A 20551-nucleotide genomic window follows, 5' to 3' on the forward strand; every position below is an offset into this window, starting at 1 on the left:
TCCCATCGACACCTTATGATCACATAGGCTGGTGTGCTTCTTCTATATGGGCTTAGTTACTTCTCAGCTAGCTGGCTACTTGTTTATCTTCAAGTCTTTAAGACTCCAGACACTGTATCTTTTGATAGTCGGGCATCATCAACTCTCTTGACCATATTTGCACCCATTTTGTCTTTAGCGATCATGTTGAGAAGGTGAGCATCAGTGACAAGTTATTAGAACAAAGTTCTTGCGTACTTTAGTAGAGGCTCAATGTCCGTCTGCTGCCTCAATACTTGACATATAAACATATGCACATAAAGTTCCCTATTGTACATATTTACATATGTACATGCCTGTATTTAGATCTCTATACATGTCCCTTGCCTCCTAGTTCTTTCCTCTATTCCCTTTGACTTTCTTCATCCTACTATTTACTTTACTTTCCCAGTATCACATTTGGCCCTCATTCGGGTTTCAGTAATTCCTCTTGGCTACATTGCCCTTGATCAAGTCCCACCAGGCATCCGATGCCTTCTTTACCGTAAGACACATCTTCAAATATTCACAGCTACCCCACAGGGCAGGATAAAACTGCCTGTGAGTTTCTGAGATAGCAACTCTTTCACTGTGGTCCTTTTCAGAGCAATTGATAATGATAACAGGGTACCATGTAGTTCTTTTGGTTTCACGGTATGGAGACTGATGTTTGTTGAACTATTAGTCCATTGGGTTAATTATTTCCATGTGACTTTCAATTTTTATCACTCTTCTTTCTTTGTGATTTTTAGTACCTTAGGTGGCTGGTTGCTCATGAGCTTTTGAGATGCCAGTTACTACTACTCACCAAATTAAGATCATACACATTTTTGCAGTGTTTTCAACAATTGTTATATTTTGTTTCATCTCATCCATTGCATTCTCCTCTGTACTATCAGTTACCCCACTTCCTCCACGTGTTTCCTGTTTCTATTCCACTTCCTTTCCTAAAGTTACTTTAGGAAACTTTCACTTAATTAAAAAAATGTTTTTTAAAAGTGTATCTTCTATTATTTCCCCCCTTCAAATGAAATCCCTTGGAGCAGTAAAACACTTGTCTTAGTCTCATTAAGGTGCCTTCATTAAAAAGAGGCTAATAAAAACTGGCTTCCCTGGAAATTGACTGAGCCAGTTAAGTTCAAGGGGAGAGATCAGCTCAGAAGGGCACAGCGATTGTTTTTTTTAAGGATAATCTTGATATGTTTTCAAGAAGGACACAGGATGGTCACTGGGACTTCATATGAGGAATTTTAAAGAAAACTGAAAATTGCACTGTGAGAAAAAAGTCACAAAAGTTCCACCCGGAATTCCCCCTCCCGGCATCATGACAATGCGCCTGCTTATTCTTCGAGAGTACTAAAGGCTATCCTAGGATAACTTTGTTGGGAGATCTTAGCCTTCAATCTATAGGACTCATCTTGGCCTTTCAGAATTCTTCTTGGTTCAAAACTCAAAGAACATTTACAATGAACACAATTTGAGTTACTCAAGGAAAACAAACTGCCATTCCAACAAAGTTCACATCAAAGACCACAGAATCCTCAAGAAGGATGAAAGAGAGCCACAGAGGTCATGTGGAGATACAATAGCTTCACATGTTGTTATTTTTGTTTAACACAGGTTTCTAAGATTTTTAAAAATTATTTTATTGGGGGCTCATACACTCTTATCACAATCCATACATACGTCAATTGTGTAAGCACACTTGTATATTTGTTGCCCTCATCATTCTCAAAACATTTGCTTTCCGCTTTGGCTCTTGGAATCAGCTCATTTTTCTTTTTTTAAGTTTCTAAGATTTTATATCACTGCTTTTGGGAAACTGGCGCAGTCAATGCACAGAAGCCAGCCCCACTATGAGACATGATGTCCTTCACTGACCCATAGTGCTACGGGGGACAACACTGGAGACACAGTGTGGGAAATGTGCCCAATCTGACTCCAAGACACTGAGGCAAAACACTAAGGGCGTGCAACAGAACAGCAGGGGGAGCAGAGCAACGAAGTCCCTAGGGAATACCAAAAATAAACTTTGAGCCAGGGCTTGGTACCTCAGCAGACTCAACCGGAATATACTCCTAAAAGGTCAACAAACAGACCTTTTACTATTTATAGGCTTTTCCTTTTTTTGGTTGTTGGTCTTTTTTGTTGTTGTAGTTTTGCTTTCTTTTGTTGCTTTGTTTTGCTCTGTCTTGTCTTTGTGCATGTTATTATCTCTACATGTCTATTTATGTAAGACAGGCGGGATAAACAATCTAGAGGAGAAAACAACAGGACCAATGATTCTGGGGTGGGAGGGAACATGGGAGAGGACCAACAGTTCTGGGGGGGGAGGACCTGGGAAAGGGGGAGGCTGGAAAAAGGAAGTGGGTGCTAACAAACTCAGGGACAAGGGAACAAGTGATCTGACAGCGTTGGCCAGGAGGGTATAGGAGGCCTGGTAGGGCTTAATTAAGGGAAATGTAACCGAGAGGAATTACTAAAATCCTAAAGATGGCTGAACATGATAGTGGGACAAGAGGAAAGTAAAAGGAAATAGAGGGGTGGGGGGAAAGGAAATAGAGGAAAGAACTAGGAGGCAAAGGACATTTATGGAGGTCTAAATACAGGCAATATACATATATAAATATATTCATACATGACAATGGGGAAATAGATCTATGTACATATATTTATAGGTTTAGTAGTAAGGTAGTCGATGGACATTGGCCCTCTACTGAAGTACTCCCTCAACACAAGAACACTTTGTTCTATTAACCTGGTATTCCATGATGCTCACCTTCCTTGAGACACAATCACTGAAGACAAATGGGTGACAAGCAAATGTGGTGAAGAAAGCTGATGATGCCCGGCTATCAATAGATATAGCGTGTAGGGTCTTAAAGGCTTGAAGATAAGCAAGCGGCCATCTAGCTGAGAAGCAACAAAGCCCACATGGAAGAAGCACACCAGCCTGTGTGATTAAGAGGTGTAGATGGGATCAGGTATCAGGCATCAAAGACCCAGAACAAAAAAACATATAATTGTGAATGAGGGGGTAGTGCAGAGTGGGGACCCAAAGCCCATCTGTAGACAATTGGACATCCTCTTACAGAAGGGTCACAAGGAAGAGATGAGCTAGTCAGGGTGTCATATAGCACCAATGAAACATACAACTTTCCTTTAGTTCTTTAATGCTTCTCCCTCACCCCGCCCCACCACTATCATGACCCCAATTGTAACTTACAAATCTGACTAGACCAGAGCATGTACACGGGTACAGATAATAGCTGGAAACACACGAAATCCAAGACACATAAACCCTTCAGGACCAATATAGAGAGTAGCCATACCAGGAGGGGAAGGAGAAGGTGGGGGGAGATAGGGGGTGCAATCACAGTGATCTATCTACAACCCCTCCCAGAAAGAGAGATGCACAACAGAAAAGTGGGTCAAGGGAGACACAGAACAGTATAAGATATGAAAACATAATAAATTATAAATTATCAAGGGCTCATGAGGCAGGGAGGGAGGAGAAAAAATGAGAAGCTGATACCAAGGGCTCAAGTAGAAAAAACTGCTTTGAAAATAATGATGGCAACATGTGTCCAAATATGCTTGACACAATGGATGGATGAATTGTGATAAGAGTTATACGAGCCCCCCCAATAAAATGATTTAAAAAATTTCTCAAATCATAGTTAAAGAAAATCTTGAACATTCATAAAATATATGTGAACAATGTTCATCATAGTGTTGCTCACATAGTAAAAATTGGAATGGGAGTGTGCATGAGTGTATTATGTTATAAATATGTTTAATTTTAAAAGGAGTAATATAAGAATAGAAAAAATACTGTAAAGAAACACATTTGAAAGTTCATGGTAGTAAGATTTGCTGAATCTTCTTCCCAATAGTTCATTGTCCTTTCCACATTTTCCATAACAAACCTAAAATACTTTAGTAAATAAGAAAAAGTTACAGTACATAAGTAATTTATTTTTCTCAAAAATTTAGGCTACATATTAGACAAGGGATTAATCTCTAAGATTTACAAACAACTTCAACATTTCAACAACTAATAGACCAATAATCCAATGCTATAACGGGAAGAGCCAAGTCCAAAAGACTAATGGACCATACAAACCTTAGCTTCCACAACCCTGAAACAGTAAGAACTAGATAGGTCTCTGACAGGTCCTGGATAGAGAAGAAATAATACATGGAATAAAGCTCAAAATAATAAAGACTCACTGGCTGTCTGGATTGAAGATTTCCAAAAACTATGGTCCTTGATCAAGCCTTGACCTGACTCCCCCTGTGGCTCAATTCTCACTTCAAACAATAGGCAAGTCTACAAGGTAAGTAATAAAACACCAGGGAACTATACACTTCTTAGAACAATCAATTATCCAAGGTCAAAAGGAGAGCATTTGCTCAGAAGGCCAGAAGGGATTGGAAAGAAGGACAAATGAAAACGAGAAACAGGGAGGAAAGGAGCTAGCTGCTCTTGTTACACTGCATGGACTGGAGTCAAAGGCATAAAACAAAATGTGTAGGAATTAGTGAATGGAAAACTGATTTGCTCTATAAACTCAGTCAAACCAGAATAAAAAGAAAATAATTACTTGATTTTCCTAAAATAACAGCTTTAATACATAGAAAATACCGTGAGTTTTACAATAGTAGATTATTCTTGATTCTAACCTCTTCTTGATCCAAATCTTTATCCTTCACATTTAATTCGGAGATATCAATTGCAAGACTATCTTTTTCAGTCTTCCAAATATCATCAGGGTCTTTCTTTTTGTTTCCCACTGTGCTTAAATTAGCTTTATCAGGCAATAGGTTTATTCCTCTTGGTATGGGAGGCACAGGCTTTGTCCCATTGAGGCCTCGTCTGAAAGACGGTGATCTCACCAAAGCAGGTACCAGTTGAGCTGGAGAAGGTTTCCCTTGAGAATTTTCTCCTGCATGAAAAAGACATGTTTCATTTCTTTCATTTTAATTTTAAAGAACAGGGAGTTAACATCAAAAGTGTTTGCAATATATTGTTTTTAAGTGAAACGCATATTTTATTACAAGTAATGAGCAGTATCTAAAAAGTGATCACATTGAAGTATCAATGACTTCTAAGACAAAGTTTCTTAAACTGTGGGTCTCCAGCCCATACGAGGTCATTGAAGGTGGGAGTGGCAAAAAAGTTGGCAACAGAAAAAGTTTCTGAACATGCAACAACAAAATATTAATAAAAAAGCAAACGATTTTTAGGCGCTTCTGGCAACACTTGACCATAAAAAAAAAGGGTTGCAAGGAGAAAACGTGTAAGAAGCCCTTTCCTAAATTCTGGATTGATGTCCCTGAGAGTTATAAACAGTTAAGCATTAACCTTGTATAAAACACAGGCATGGAAAAACTCAGAGACTAAACGTTTAGTGCTATGAGGAAGGGATGAGATTTGAAAAGATATTAAATTATCTTTATGGTTGTATATTGGAACACTGTTGTCACAGGGAAGTTTAGAGATAGAAGAACTATCTTAGATGCTGGAGATAGGAAAGCAGTGGCAAAGAAGGTAGCCTTTGCTACTGGAGGTACCCCAAAAGAATGATTGAATTTCATGATTTTAGAGTGTGCTATTGCTAAAAAAAGAATATTCTAGTTTATAACAAATATTAGAGAACAATTCAATATAACTGTAGCATATAATAAACATTCAATAAATAATAGTTGAATATGCGAATATTAAACATTCAATGTTAAGGATATGAACAATATATTTATAAAGCTAAACTATGTTACTGGATTCTCAGGGAACATAAGTGACTTATGTCTACTATAAAGTCAACATAAAATAGTTTCTAGCTCTAAAACAAAGAGAAAGATTTTGGAGTGACAATGATTTCAGATAGATTTTATGTTATGCATCTGATCTATTCAACATACTGTTAAATGCAACCTTAAATATTTACTCACATAGGAAAAGAAAATATAATTCCCGGTTTTAAAAGATCTGTTAACTCTATGTACCAACTCCAAAAGAACAATTTAAACATTCAAACAAATTTGAACAAAATATATTGCTTTTTACCATCATGTCTACCTGTAGGGTCAGATGATTTTTGGCTGACAAGCTTTTTCTGTGGACTTGGCTTTGAAAGTCCTTCAAAACTTTTAAGAGGCCAGGAATTTGAAAAATTAATGGAATTATCTTGACACTTCTTTGGAGATCCATTAAGAGGAGATGTGTGCTTTGGACTAGTTCGGGGTGATGAGAGAGGATAGGATGGAAGGATGAAGGCTCCTGAACTTGGATTTGGACCAGAGTATGAAAAAGCGTGCTCTGTTTGACTACCAAATGTTTGCTGCGTCTTACTGCCAAAAGTTAGGCTAGCATACACTGTAACAAAAACAAAAGAAAACATGTTATGTATTTACTAAGGATTTTACAGTTTTGCTTTTCATTCAAATTCCTATCTTATTTGGTATTTGTATTTTGCATAGCATGAATCAAAGAGTTAATTCTTTTCCCTCCCCCATATTGAAAGCCCAATATTCCTAAAACCATTTTTTAAACTGATCCATCTTTTTCTTGTGTTCTATTAAGTCCCCCAATAGTTTCCCCCCCAAATATTTTTAAGTCAATCCATAGATACTCCTCATGAAATTCCAATAGCCTGTTTACCTTTCCTTTCACCACAATCACAACGTTTTATCTATCACTACTCCATCTGATAGGAGGAGCCCTGGTGCACAGGAATTAAGTGCTAAGCAGGGAATCCAAATGTCTATGGTTCAAGTTTAATGGAGAAAGATATGCTGGTCTGTTTCCTTAAAGATTTATGGCCTAGGAGAATATCAGGCAGTGCTACTCTTATAGGGTTATTATGAAGTCTTATAGGGTTGTTATGAAGAGGGACAGACTATATGGCTGTATATTTGGGAGTTTTTTAGGAATCAATTTGATGACAATTAGTGTGGTGTTTTGATTTGGTTATAGGACAAGCATCTGTTGTTTTGAGTTTTTATATTATGTTGGCTAATCTTTCACATAAATTTTAGAATCTACCTGTCAGGTTTCATAAACTGTTTTATTGTGATTTCTACTGGAATGGCATTGAATTTGCAGATTAATCTGTGAAGAAATGGCATTTTCCAAATACTGAGTCTAACAGTTTAAAATTACAGTATTTCATCTATGTGGGTCTTTTTTATTTTTTAAAACTATTATGTTTCATAATGAATACTATATTAATTTTTGTTAGGTTTTCAGATATCTTATAAATTTTGTTGCTAATGTAACTTCTTATTGAAAAATTACGTTTTCTGTATATAGGTACTTTATTGACCTTTGTTGACCTTTGGTAAATATTACACCTCAGCATAAAAAAACAAACCCTTATAACTAGACCATTGGGCAACATCATGATAAATGGAAAAATAAAGACTGAAGTTGTCAAAAATTTGGCTTATTAGTCCACAACCAATGCCCACAGAAGCAGCAATCAAGACATCAATTGGATACGCCCTTGGGAAAAACAATTAGCATTACTTCTACAGACCCCCAATGGGATACTACAGTCTGTGTTATTTTCCTAATCAGTCACTGTTGATCGAATTTCTATTTAGCCCTGGGTGACACATGCCAAGTACCATAGATAATTAAAACTTGACTTTGGACTGTCCTTTTGAGATGCACAACTCCTTCATGGGCCACCCCAGCAGGATTCAATCTGGAAATCCCACTAAGCAAACTGAACTTTACCTTTCACACCTGTAGTAGATGAAATGAAACACTCCCTTGGACTTAAGGCTAAAACGCCCTAGTGTGGAAAGCAGCAAATGACTACCCCAATGTTATGGATTTGGAAGTTTGTTCAACTCTCCTGCCTTGAGGATGCTCAACAATTGGCAATTTAAGACTAGCATATATTCGCTATTTTCATACTCATTGTTTTTATATGACATGTCTTAGTCGAGCATGCATAGTTCTGACTTAATGAATAAGCATTATTCAAGTTTTGCCCTAAATCCAGTCTTCATAGTTTGCATAAATACTGTCTAGTCACTTATGTTTTTAATCTGTACCACAACCCAAATATTTAAGTCCAAAATATACATGTATACTTTCTTTTTCTCATCAGTATTTTAAATTATATACTAATGGCAAAATTAATGTTACTATTAATAGAGTTATCATATGTTCAATGGGGATTATTTATAACAGTCCCAAATGATAATGCTATCTCTAAAGTGGACCAGAGACATATATAAACCTTAGATATGAATGTACGGATTTTGAGCTCACACTTAATCTTATGCCCTAATTCAAGTACCGTTAATTCACATAATGGGATCCTACTCAATACCTGTGCTCATGAAGAGATCACTAAGGATATGGGTGCTACAGCAAAACTTGGTGAAGAAAACCTATGGTCCCTGGCTATCAGAAAGAATAGTGTCAGAGGTCTTAAAAGTTTGTCTTAAAACAACCAGTCATCTAAATGAGGTGTCAGCTATGTCCACATATGTTGTACATATGTTGTTGTACATATGTTCCTGAGAGTTGGATCCCACTCAATAACATTGACAACATGTCTAGCAACCTTGCTGAATTCTACTAGATTTTCTTTTCTCATTCTTAATGGAATTAGACTTTCTACACATATCTAATAATAATGATGATAAGACCTAATGTTTACTGAGCACTTACTATGTGCCAAGCAGTGTTCAAGGAACTTTGTATGTAATGATCTATTTAATCCTTACGATATTCCTATAAGGATAACAGTCCTATTTCACAAATTTGAAAAATAAAGGGGTTGATAACTTCTTAAAAGTCACATAGGTGGTAGAAAGGTAAAATACCATCCCAGGTAGTCTGATCCCTAGCCCTGTGCTTTGTATTGTACCATATTTTATCTGGATACAGGCAAGTTTTGGGTTCCAAAGGCATTCAAGAGTCATGATTTAGAGACTATCTACATAATTTAGAAAAATTAATTTTTTATTAGGAATAACATCACAAAAAAAAAACCTTAAGCAGTCATGTGGCCTTTTGGAAGAAAGGCGAAGGAAAGGGTAGCTAAAATATAAATGCTAGGCTAACTAAATCTACTTTAGTAATTTCAAATGACAGTACTTTATCATCAACAAATAAAGAAGTACATTTCTATCACTTTTGAAATTTTTTCATACAGAACATAAAACAAAAATTAAAATATATTAAAAAAAACAAACTCACTGCCCACAAGTCAATGCTGGCTCAAAGCGAACAAATTCCTCGGGGTTTCCGAGACTGTAACTGTTTACAGGAGTAGAAAGCCTACTTTTTCCCTCATGGAGATTGTTTTGACTTGCTGACCGTGAGGATCGCAGCCCAATGAATAATTACTACCTCACCAGGGCTCCTTAGGGGAAAGATGAGACTTTCTACTCCCGTAAAATTACAGTCGTGGAAATCCATAGGGGTAGTTCTGCCCTGTCCTATAGGGTCACTGTGAGTCAGAACTCACTCAGTGTCAGTGAGTAATCTATAAATAGTATTTGAAAATGTTATTCACAAGCATGAAAATTAAAGAAACTCCTTAAAATCTCAAATTCATGTGACTGATAGCCTCAAACTCTTCCTTTTGTTTAATCTTGTATCCTCTGAAATGATAGTCATTCAGCAAGTTATGGTTCCTAATAAGAGGCATAAGAAATTCTAAGTATTCTTAAAATTTAAAACTGTCATGGAAAATAATTGTCCTTTGCTAACACAGAGATGTTAATGGATATTATTATTTATCATTCTATTGGAAGTGTTTACAGATAACATACCATTCCATGGTTCAATCATATCCAGCAGTATTGTACAAACTGCTACCACAGCAGGTTTCAAACCATTTTCTTTCTTCCAGAAGTCCTGAATATCAGCTCCCCTTTATCCCCTTCCTCCCCCCACCCAGGAACCCTTACATTTATTTATTTTTGTCACATCTTACAACATCCAGTATATCCATTACGTACAATTCTGTTGTTCACTCCCCCCAACTGGGGTTAAACAATTATCAGTGCTATCTACCTCGCTTCCCACTCCTTCAGGGAACTATTACTTCTGTTACTGTTTCTGAAGGGTTATCTATCTTGACTTTTATGTATCCAACGATCTTAATTATACAAATGAACATATGCAAGTCTAACATTATTGATGAGTAAAACAAATAAAACCCTAATAGTAAGGGAAGGGCATAATAAAGAACTAGAATATAGTTATGTGTTTCATCGGTGCTATACAGCACCCTGGATTTATTATCCCTTTCACGTGCTCTTTGGAGAGGGGCTGTCCAATTAACTTGCAGGTGGATTTTGGGTCTCCACTACATCCCATCCTTCACATCGACTTGGTTGCTTGGTTGTGAACTTCTGATACCTTTTCCTGTTGATACCTCATGATCATACAACCTGGTGTGCTTCTTCCATGTAGGCTTTATTGCTTCCCTGCTAGATAGCTGCTTGTCTGACTACAAGCCTTTAAGACCCCAGACACTATATCTTTTAATAGTTGGGCACCATCAGGTTTCTTTACCACATTTGCTTATGCACCCATTTTGTCTTCAGCGATCCTGTCAGGAAGGTTAGCATCATACAAAACCACAGTATTGGGACAAACCATTCTTGTACTGAGGTAAGGTTTAAGTAGAAGGCCAAAGTCCATCGGCTTCCTTATTGCATTTGTATTTACATGTATACATAAACAAAGATGCATATATTTAAATAATTACATATTCATATATTTAAACACATATGTATACCTATATATTTTTCTTTCTTCTTTCCTTCTGCCCTACTATCACATTTACCCATCGTTCACCTATCAGTAATTCCTCTCAGATAGAATTCTATTGATCAAACATGACCAGAAAAGCTACCATCACCATCTATTTTAGAACCCCCTATAAATGGATATTATTTTTTTAGTGACTTTGTATTGAGAGTTTCTAAACGCTCTAATTTTAATCCTTAATATTCATATCAAGATGATGAAAGCTATTATTTTAGGAATAAAAATGATAAAACTTTATTAAAATTGTTATTAAAATATAACAATATACTTTAAATTTTTGTGATGAGCATAATTACATAAGCTGATGTTTTACTTAGATGGAGAAATTCCATGATATTTATAAATCACTTGTATCAAAAATTTTAAATATTGAACTTTATACCTTTATCTTGATGACTGTTAGTTGTCCCCAGAAACTGTACATCAGAATGCAAACTGCCACTTTTACCACATATCTGTGAGGATCCGAACGGCCCACATTTCCCAGATACATTTGCTTGAAGAGCTCCAGTAGTGCCTTCTGAAGAACGGGCAGAAAAGGACATGCTAGTGAAGGCTAATTTTACTTCATGACTGCCTCTCATTCCACAAATGTTGGCATGATTTGTTTAGGGAAAATCACAGGCAAGCACTCAAGACACAAGGCTTTTGTGAGAGAAGGCTTTTGATAGATCTGACTAGTGGCAAGACAGGAGGCAGACTGGTAAAGGAGAAAAAAAGTCGATTGAAGAACATACAAAAAGGCAGGATTCTACTGTTTTTCTCACTGTTCTCCTTTCACCATGGAGTATTTTTCCAGACCTGGCTTTCCTTCTGTCCAAAAAACTCTGCAGAATTCTTCTACTTTCTTTCCTAACATAACATGCAACTTATACATAATTCATAAACTTATCCCATAATTCCCAAACACATCTCCTAAATTCCTTTTTCTCTCCAATGGATTAAAAAAAGAAGCAAATTCACGGCCATCCAGCTGATTCCAACTTAGAGTGACTCTATGGAACAGATTACAACTGCCCCTGTGGGTTTCCGAAACGAACGTTTTATGGCAATAGAAAGCCTGTCCTTCTCCAAAGGGGTATAGAACTGTTGACCTTGTGATTAACAGCCCACAGTTCTAACAATTATGCACCAGTACTCTCCCCTCCAGTGGATGCTTTTGTTGTTAGGTGCCATCAAGTAGGTTCTGACGTATAGTGACGCTATGCAAAACAGAACAAAACACTGCATCTTTCCATTGCTCTAGCCAACGATCCTTAAGTCATTCTTTTAAAAAAATTAAACAATCATTTTATTGGAGGCTTTTACACCTTATAACAATCCATATATCAACTACATCAAGCACATTTGTACATGTTTCCATCAATATTTCTAAAACATTTTCTTTCTACTTGAGCCCTTGGTATCAGCTCTTTTGTCCCCCTCCCTCCCACCCTGGTGAACTATTGATAATTTATAAATTATTTTTATTTTCATACTTTCTACTGTCCGCTGTCTCCTTTCACCCATGTTTCTGTTGTTCATTCCCTGTGGGTGGGGGGTTGTATGTTGATCATCATGATCAGTTTGCCCTTTCTTTCCCTATCTTCCCTCTACCCTCATGGTACTGCTACTCTCATTGTTGGTCCTGAGGGATTTATCTGTCCTGGATTCTAGGTGTCCAGACCTCTCATCTGTACCAGTGTACATGTATCCAAATTTGTAAGATAGAACTGGGGTAATGATAGTGGGGTGAAGGAAGCACCAAAGAGCTAGAGGAAAGTTGTGTGTTTCGTTCTTGCTATTCTGTACCCTGGCTGGCTCGTCCCTTCCTTGTGACCCTTCTGTGAGGGGATGACCAATTGTCTACAAATGGGCTTTAGGTCTCCATTCTGAGCACCTTCGTTCACATCTAAATGGTTGTTCTGGGTCTTCTGATGCTAGATACCTGATCCCACTGACACCTCATCATCTTATCAGTTGGTGTGCTTCTTTCATGTGGGCTTTATTGCTTCCTTGCTAGATGGCCACTTGTTTAAGACCCCAGATGCTAGATCTTGCAATAGCTAGGCACCATCAGCTTCCTTCACCACATTAAGTCATGTACCCATTTTGTCTTCAACAATCATATCAGGAAGGTGAGCATCACAGACAGCCAGGTTATTACAACCAAGTGTTCCTGTGTTGATGTAGTACTTGAGTAGAAGCCCAATGTCCATCTCCTACCTTAATACTTAACCTATAAATAATATGTACATAAACCTATACACTATCGTTATACATTCATCTATTTACATATGTACATGCCTGTGTTTCTACCTCTATAAATGTCATTTGCCTCTACTTCTTTCCTCTATTTCCTTTTTCTTTTCTCCTGTTCCACTATTATGTTAGACCTTCATTTGGCTCTCTAGAGTTAAGTCAATCTTGAGTCTTCTCTCCCATATTCCATTTCTCATCCTAACCCATCAAAATCATATCAACTCCATAAGTTTTCATGAACTTCTCACAAAATTTATTACTATGTTGGTCAAAGTATCCAACAATTCTAGCCAGAATTACTACATCAGATTACTAGTCTTCTTCTTTATTCTAAACACAAAAGCCAAGAGGAGCCTGAAAAACCTAAGCAAATGCCAGACCTTTCTTCAAAATGAAGACACATAAAATAAATGATATCCCTTCTTTCACCACTCAGCAGAAAAGTCAACGTTCATTCGACAGCACAGGAACCTTTATAAATAAGGATCCCTAAGTGAAGAAGACTTAAGAGTACTTACAAAGATCAAAGAATAAAACCATCAGTACAGGTTACAACTTAATGTAAAGAAGAGAAAAATTCTCACAACTGAACCAAGAGACATCATGATACATGGAGAAAAGAATGAAGTTGTATAGGATTCCACAATCAATACTCATGGAAGCAGCAGTCAAGAAATCAAAGATGCACTGCATTGAGAAAATGTGCTGTCACTTCGAGGACTAGGGTGCACCTGGTCTAACCCATGGTATTCAATTGCTTATGTGTGAAAGTTGTCAACGAATAAGGAAGACCAAAGAAGAATTGATGTATTTGAATTATGGTATTGGTGAAGACTATTCAGAGTACCATATATGGTCAGAAGAACAAGTAAACATCTTGGAGAAGGTACAGCCAGAATGATTCTTAGTAACACAGGATGGAAAGACTTTGTCTCACATACTTTGTACATGTTATCAGGAGAGAATGGAAAGAAGACACAAGGTTGGGTAGAGGGTCAGTAAAAAGAAAGATGATTTTTAATGAGATAGATTGATAAAGTGCCTGAAACAATGGCTCAAACATAACAATTTTACAGATGGCACAGGACTGGGCAAAGAAAGAGCACTAGAGTGGGATGCAACATCCTCACCCAGGTCTGATCCAATATATGGGATCTTTTATAAGAAATTAAGAGAGAGCGAGAATTGAGCAGGGGACAGGGGGCCGGGGTGGGGGCTCAGTACCAGGAAGAAAGAAGAGCCAGGAACAGAGTACATCCTTTGGACCCAGGGTCCCTGTGCTGAGATCCTCCTGGACTCAAAGACTGATTCTCATACACATGGGTATGTCCGTAAGATGCTGGGCCCACACAGGTTGAAAAATATACAAGGACCTTCCTCCAAGAGTCAACAAAATGAGAAAGCCTTCCCCTAGAGTTGGCACCTTAAATTTGTACTGATAGACTCCAAAGCATGAGAGACTTTCTATTGTTAAAGCCATCAACTTGTGGTATTTCTGCTATCATAGCACTATATAATTAAGACTATACCTTTCTGAATCTGGCCTTCTTTTATAACATTCATTTAAATAGTGTCCCCACGACATTCCACCTCTCAGCTTTATCTTCCACATAGCATTTCCCATCACGTAGCACATTATATATCTTGTGTTTATGTAAGGTCCACTGACCCACAATTAGAGTGCAAATTCTTCCAGGCAGGACGTTTTCTCTTTTGCTGACACATGGGAGATGCTCAATAAATTTGAGATGCTGACTAAATGATAAGTATTCAACATTGTTGCTTAAAGAGGTCCAGTGAAATTCCTTAAAACAATTATGTCAAATGTCCCTCTTTCTCAGATGTTTAATAAATGTTTGCTGAATCTCAACGGTCTACTAGATCATAATTTTCATGAGACCTTGAATAATTTCAAAGTTCAGTCTTTATTGCTGTACAACATGTTTATTACCTGCAACTGTTGCTTACCAGAACATACAGGAAGAGAATCTGGGTTACACTCTCGGCCATTCTGAAATAAGTTTCTTGACACTCTTTTTCTGCTAAAACACAAATCGTCATTGACTGACATTCCTTGAGAGGGCTTTAACTTTGGAGATGAGATGTAGTCATATGCTGAGAACTATAAGAACAGAAAAATAAATTAGAAAATTTATATTAAATCCATTTGGTAAAAAGTATGACAAAATTATACAATTAAGATGACAAGAAAAATGTAGATTGATCAACTATATGATACAAATAAACATCCATCCATATATAGTGTAGCGCACAAACTGTATCATTCCATGACAAAGATGTTTGTATTTTATTAAAAGGCAATTTTATTGGGGACTCTTACAACTCTTGTGACAATCTATGCATCAGGCATGTTTGTACAAATGTTGCCTTCATTATTTTCTAGACATTTACTTTCTACTGAGCCCTTGGTATCAGTTCCTATTCCCCCCCCCCCCACACACACACACATACCCTCTTGAGCTGTTGTCCTCTATTGTTCTTCCCGCTGGGGTGGGTGCATGGTTATGTGTGTTGACTGCTGCAACTGGTTAATGTTTTATTTTTTTCCTTCTCTCTCACAGTATATCTCCCCAACCCCTTTCTGTACCTTACCTTCCTCTTGTATACATTTGGCAGCTAGGAAGTAAGAATATAAATGACAAAAAGTAGAATTTATAACTTGAATAGGGAGAACACTTCTAATTGAGTGGCATAACCCATCACACACTGTGCTTGTGCTGTCTTCGAGCATTAAACAAGGACTGTCCAGCGAAGGCCACTGAGTATGTTAAAACATCACTGTTCTTTTTTAAAGAATCATTCTATTGGGGGCTCTTATAACAATCTATATATCAATTGTATCAAGCATATTTGAACATATGCTGCCATCATTTTTTAACATCATTATTTTCTAAACATTTACTTTCTATTTAAGCCCTTAGTATCAGTTCTTAATTTTCCCTCCCACCCCCTCCTATCTCATGACTCCTTTATAAATTATAAATGATTATTATTTTCCTATCTTATACCGACCACTGTCTCCCTTGACCCATGCTTCTGCTGTTCGTCCCTCCTGGGGCGTTCTACTCTTCTTAATTTGGCAAACTTACTATCATAATCTGTAGCCTAAATACAAATGTATACTTGGTAACCTATGTCATGGTTTCTTTGTTAAAGCCATGTACATATGTTTTTTCAGTATCTTATAGTTTCCAAGTCTTTTCCCACATACCTCATTTGATCCTTTAGGTATAAATGTGTCAGGACAGAATTCTGAAGTTCTATCTAATCATAGTTAAAACTAAATAGAGCATGAGTCAGGTGTTCAGTCCTTCACCAATGATGACCCCATTTTTTCTGGATCACTTCATATTTACCAATGTGTATAGAACATTTTAAAAATTAGAAGAAATTAAAATTGCTATCTCCATCGATAAGGGACTTCAAAAAATTCATGGAAATTTTAAATACAAATATAACGAAAAATTTTCAGGAACTTTTAAAAGACCTTTCATATGTCTGCTTGGAAGTGAACAAAAATCAAAGCTAACCATTTTACTATGTCTCTTTGGAAATCCTGCCCAGTATAAAGAGCATTAAAAAAATCAATGATGTCTATAACTTCTTAGTCACTTGTCTATTATGAGATTACATACTATGGAATATACTAAAAGGACTAATTAGTCCACATCTAATTTTGCAAAAAGCCCTTCAAAATTAACCTAAAATATTTTTACTAAAGATAAATGAAAATGTTCTACTTGAAAAGAGACCTGCCTTTACTTTCTTAAAGGAGCCCTGGTGGTAGAGTAGTTGAGTGCCCAGCTACTAACTAAAACGTTCACCAACTGATCTGGAGGAGAAAGAGGGGGGAGTCCACTTCTTTAAAGATTAAACCTGGACTCAATGCCACTGAGTGAATTCCAACTTTTCAAGTCTATACAACAGAGCAGAACTGCCCTGCTGGGTTTCCAAGATTGTTTGAATCTTAGAAAGCCCTAAATTCCTCATGTGGTACAACTGGTGAGTTTGAACTCCTGGCTTTGCAGTAGTAACCTAACATATAACCCCACTCTGTTACCAAGACTCAGAAATCCTCTGGAGCAGTTCTGTCTTATAGAGTTGTATGAGTTGAAATTGATGTGATGGCTATATATACATACATATATATTTACTTTATTGAAACCTATTATCATTTCTCTCATAATTACATAGCAGTAAGTTAAAACTCATTTAGTGGCACCACAAAGAAAGTTCTGGACTTCTGCTTGCTATAAAGATTATAGCCAAGTACCCTGCAAGGTCAACAGTTTAAAACCACCAGTTGCTTCATGGAACATACATGTGGTTTTATACTCCCATAAATTGTTACAGTCTTAGAAACTCATGGAATAGTTAATTCTACCCTGTTCTATAGGGTTGCTATGAGTTGGAATTGTCTTGATGGCAAGATAGCAATGAACTGTTTTTGTTTCTAATTGGTTATTGAATGGAACATAGTATTAATGGGTGATACTATTTATTTTATAATCCAATCAATTGTTTAGATGAAAGGTTACTACGAGTGGCTTTCCCTCCAATTTCTAAGTGTATGTGATAGTTTTGGGGTTCTTTTTTTCTTCTTCTAGTGATCCACTAAGTTTTGACATTTTTAAGAGATTGAGTTTGTGTTTGTTGTACATTTCCTCCCTTTCTATTAGGTCTCCAGTCACAAGATCAGTAGCGATAGCCAGGCATCACTGCATTCTTCTGGTCTCAGCCTCAATAAGGCTATGGTACAGGTGGGCTTTTAGTACGATGAACTAATTTTTTTCTTTGAGTCTTTGATTTCCTTATAAAGAAATAGAGGCACATATGCCTTTAGGATGCCAGACACTATGCATTAATGTAGAACACTGTCCTGATGAACTATGTTACACCAATTGACTGTGTCATTCCACAGGTTATAGCCCAAGCCTTTAATCCCAGTAAACTGATCCGTGCCTAAGAAGTAGTTCTCCTCTGTAACATAGAAGACTGTCATGAGTCATAGCGACTTGGTAATACGGTTTTTCCTTTTAAAAGTATTTTTGAAATGGAGTAAAAATAAAATCAATTATAGTCAATATCTGATTAGAGATGCTAAATAAAGGCATACCTAGCAGAGTTCCAAATAGTGAGTCTTCCAGAAATAATTCTGCACTATGGGATATATTTTGTATTAAATCTACCTTGTAGTTAAATTAGTTCTGCTTAGGTATCGGAACATTATTGTTATTCAAAATACATGTACCTGGTGGAGATGGTCACGACACTGATAAAAACATGTGTATGTGTGAATGTGTGTGCCATTTTGGGAACTCTAGAAGCCAGTGGCTTCTGAAAGCAGACTCCGAACACACAAAATATTAATATGAGAGACTCAGTTTTCAATCTATAGCCAAAAGTAGAAAAGGTCAACTAAAACACCAATAAAAATAAGGCTATCAGAAGAAGAAACACAAACTGACTATTTTGTCTCGTACTTCTCAAAGCACTGGGAATAAGGGGGATAAGAGAAACGAATGTGATATATTATTTTACTATACACAGATGCACAGACATTCAAGGGTGTGTAAAATAAGGGCCAGAAAGAATGTCAGATTATGAAACAGAAAACCTACCTTCTAATTCTCAATCTGCTAAAAATCAAAGTGAGCTTGGACTAAAATATTCAATAACCCCGGGCTTTAATTTACCTCATTTATAAAACTAGTAAGTTAAACTACATGATCTCTAAGGCTCATCTAGTACTAAAATTCCTACCCATGTGTCAAACTCACTGAACTTACAGCGTTACTGCAGTGCAGTGAGTTATTTAATGTGGCTCTTCTTCCCAGTTTCTGTAACAGCCACCAAGCGACCCTTCCCTGATGGTTCTGAGTAAGAGAAAGTGGAGGAAACCAGTAATAGAATTCTGTTGTAAATGACTGTTACACAGGAGTCATTGTGATTGCCATCCTGTTGAGTATGACATGAGATATCTCAAGAGGAGGAAGCCGGACGGCAATCGCTCTACTAGCAAGAGAAGAACCAGGAGTGGATTGTGTCCTTTGGACCTGGAACCTCCTGTAAATGGAATCTCCTTAATCCAAGAGACAGCTTTGACACAGAGGAGTGTCTTCAGGCTGAAGTTTATGCTGGAGTGGCATGCCCTTTGGACATTTATTAGTAGTTCCAAAAGAGCTTTGTAATATTGCAAAGAAAGACTAGAGAAAGGCCTGTTTGGGTGTTTGACTGAGGATGTCCTGAGTAAATACACCCTGATCATTTGTAACCTGTGACTTTGTGTGTGTGGCACTTAATCCACATCACACAATTTGTAGTTCAATCATATCAAGAAGTATTGTACAATCATTACCACAATCAATTTCAGAACATTTTCTATCCCCATGATTAAATCGCCTTTAAAGAGTTGTGTAATCACCTTCAGTTTTAGTGCTCACTCCCCATTCCACCTTCATTGTTTACTCCCCAAATCCCCTCACCCTACCCATCTCTCACCCCTACAAACCATACAAACCCTTGCATCAATTATCTCTATGCATCCACTTCTTCTGTGCTTCACTAACTGGAAAACCCAACAGAAACAATAAAAAACAAAAACAAAATGAAGAGGTACGGATAAAACAACAGTAATATAAAGATAAAAATACAATTAATAAGAAAAAAGGACCGGATCAAATTTTAAAAAGCCGGGGAAGAAATTTTTGTCATAGAACAATCAATAGATCTTTGCACCTAGAACAAATGCAGGTAAACTGACCCAGTATCAAGTCTGATCCAGCAAAATCAGGATTACAATTACCTGTGCTTGATAGTAAGGCTGTTTCAGACCTTTGCCTGTGGCTAGAGGATCTGACAGCAGCTTAATCAGACTAGATACGCTGTAGAGAGGTTTCGGGTACTCACTGTACTCTACAGCCTGTGCAAATTGGGTGTTCACAATTTTAGCTCTGATACTTTCCCCTCCCATCATTATTTTAATTTTATTATTGTCACCTTTGGATCACACAAGCTGGTGTGCTTCTTCCATATGGGATTGTTGACTCCTCGCTTAAATGGCTTCTTGTTTGAACACAAGTTTTTAAGAGCCCAGACACTATTCCAAAGGATAGCGGATTACCTTTCTTAATAAACCCTGTGAGTTCTGTGTGACTAGTGCAATGAATGGTAGAACCAAGCTACGACGTACAGAATGCCAGGGGAGGAACATTGAGTGCCGTGAGAAGAGCAGCTACTAAAGTAGTTGTGTAATTGACTTGATTAGATATTGTCAATGAAATAATGGCTTGTTACAAAGTCAATGTTAGTCTGGGTACTGTAGAGAAACAAATCCACAGAAACTCATGTATAAAAGAGAGTTTTATATAAAGGTTAAGTGCACACCAAGAAAACATCCCAACCCAGTGCTGCCCAAAACCACAAGTCCAACATTAACCCAATAACCCATATGTTCAACACCGA

At 37.1% G+C, this 20551-nt stretch overlaps 1 protein-coding gene across 2 annotated transcripts in view; it reads right to left on the reverse strand.

Annotated features, from left to right (window-relative positions):
* Window positions 1–20551, reverse strand: part of TOGARAM1 (TOG array regulator of axonemal microtubules 1) — a 94587-nt gene that overhangs the window by 58008 nt on the left and 16028 nt on the right. The window contains exons 2-5 of one of the 2 annotated variants that reach the window (XM_075531022.1): window positions 15035–15188; window positions 11208–11345; window positions 6101–6397; window positions 4705–4967 (exon numbers count right to left, since the gene is read on the reverse strand). In XM_075531022.1, the coding sequence (XP_075387137.1) occupies window positions 4705–4967; window positions 6101–6397; window positions 11208–11345; window positions 15035–15188 (852 nt within the window). Of the gene's footprint in view, window positions 1–4704; window positions 4968–6088; window positions 6398–11207; window positions 11346–15034; window positions 15189–20551 lie in introns of both variants that reach the window. The other variant, XM_075531021.1, reaches the window with a different exon arrangement.

This window comes from Tenrec ecaudatus, chromosome 14 (assembly GCF_050624435.1).
Source record: "Tenrec ecaudatus isolate mTenEca1 chromosome 14, mTenEca1.hap1, whole genome shotgun sequence".
In the NCBI taxonomy this organism is placed as follows: domain Eukaryota; kingdom Metazoa; phylum Chordata; class Mammalia; order Afrosoricida; family Tenrecidae; genus Tenrec; species Tenrec ecaudatus.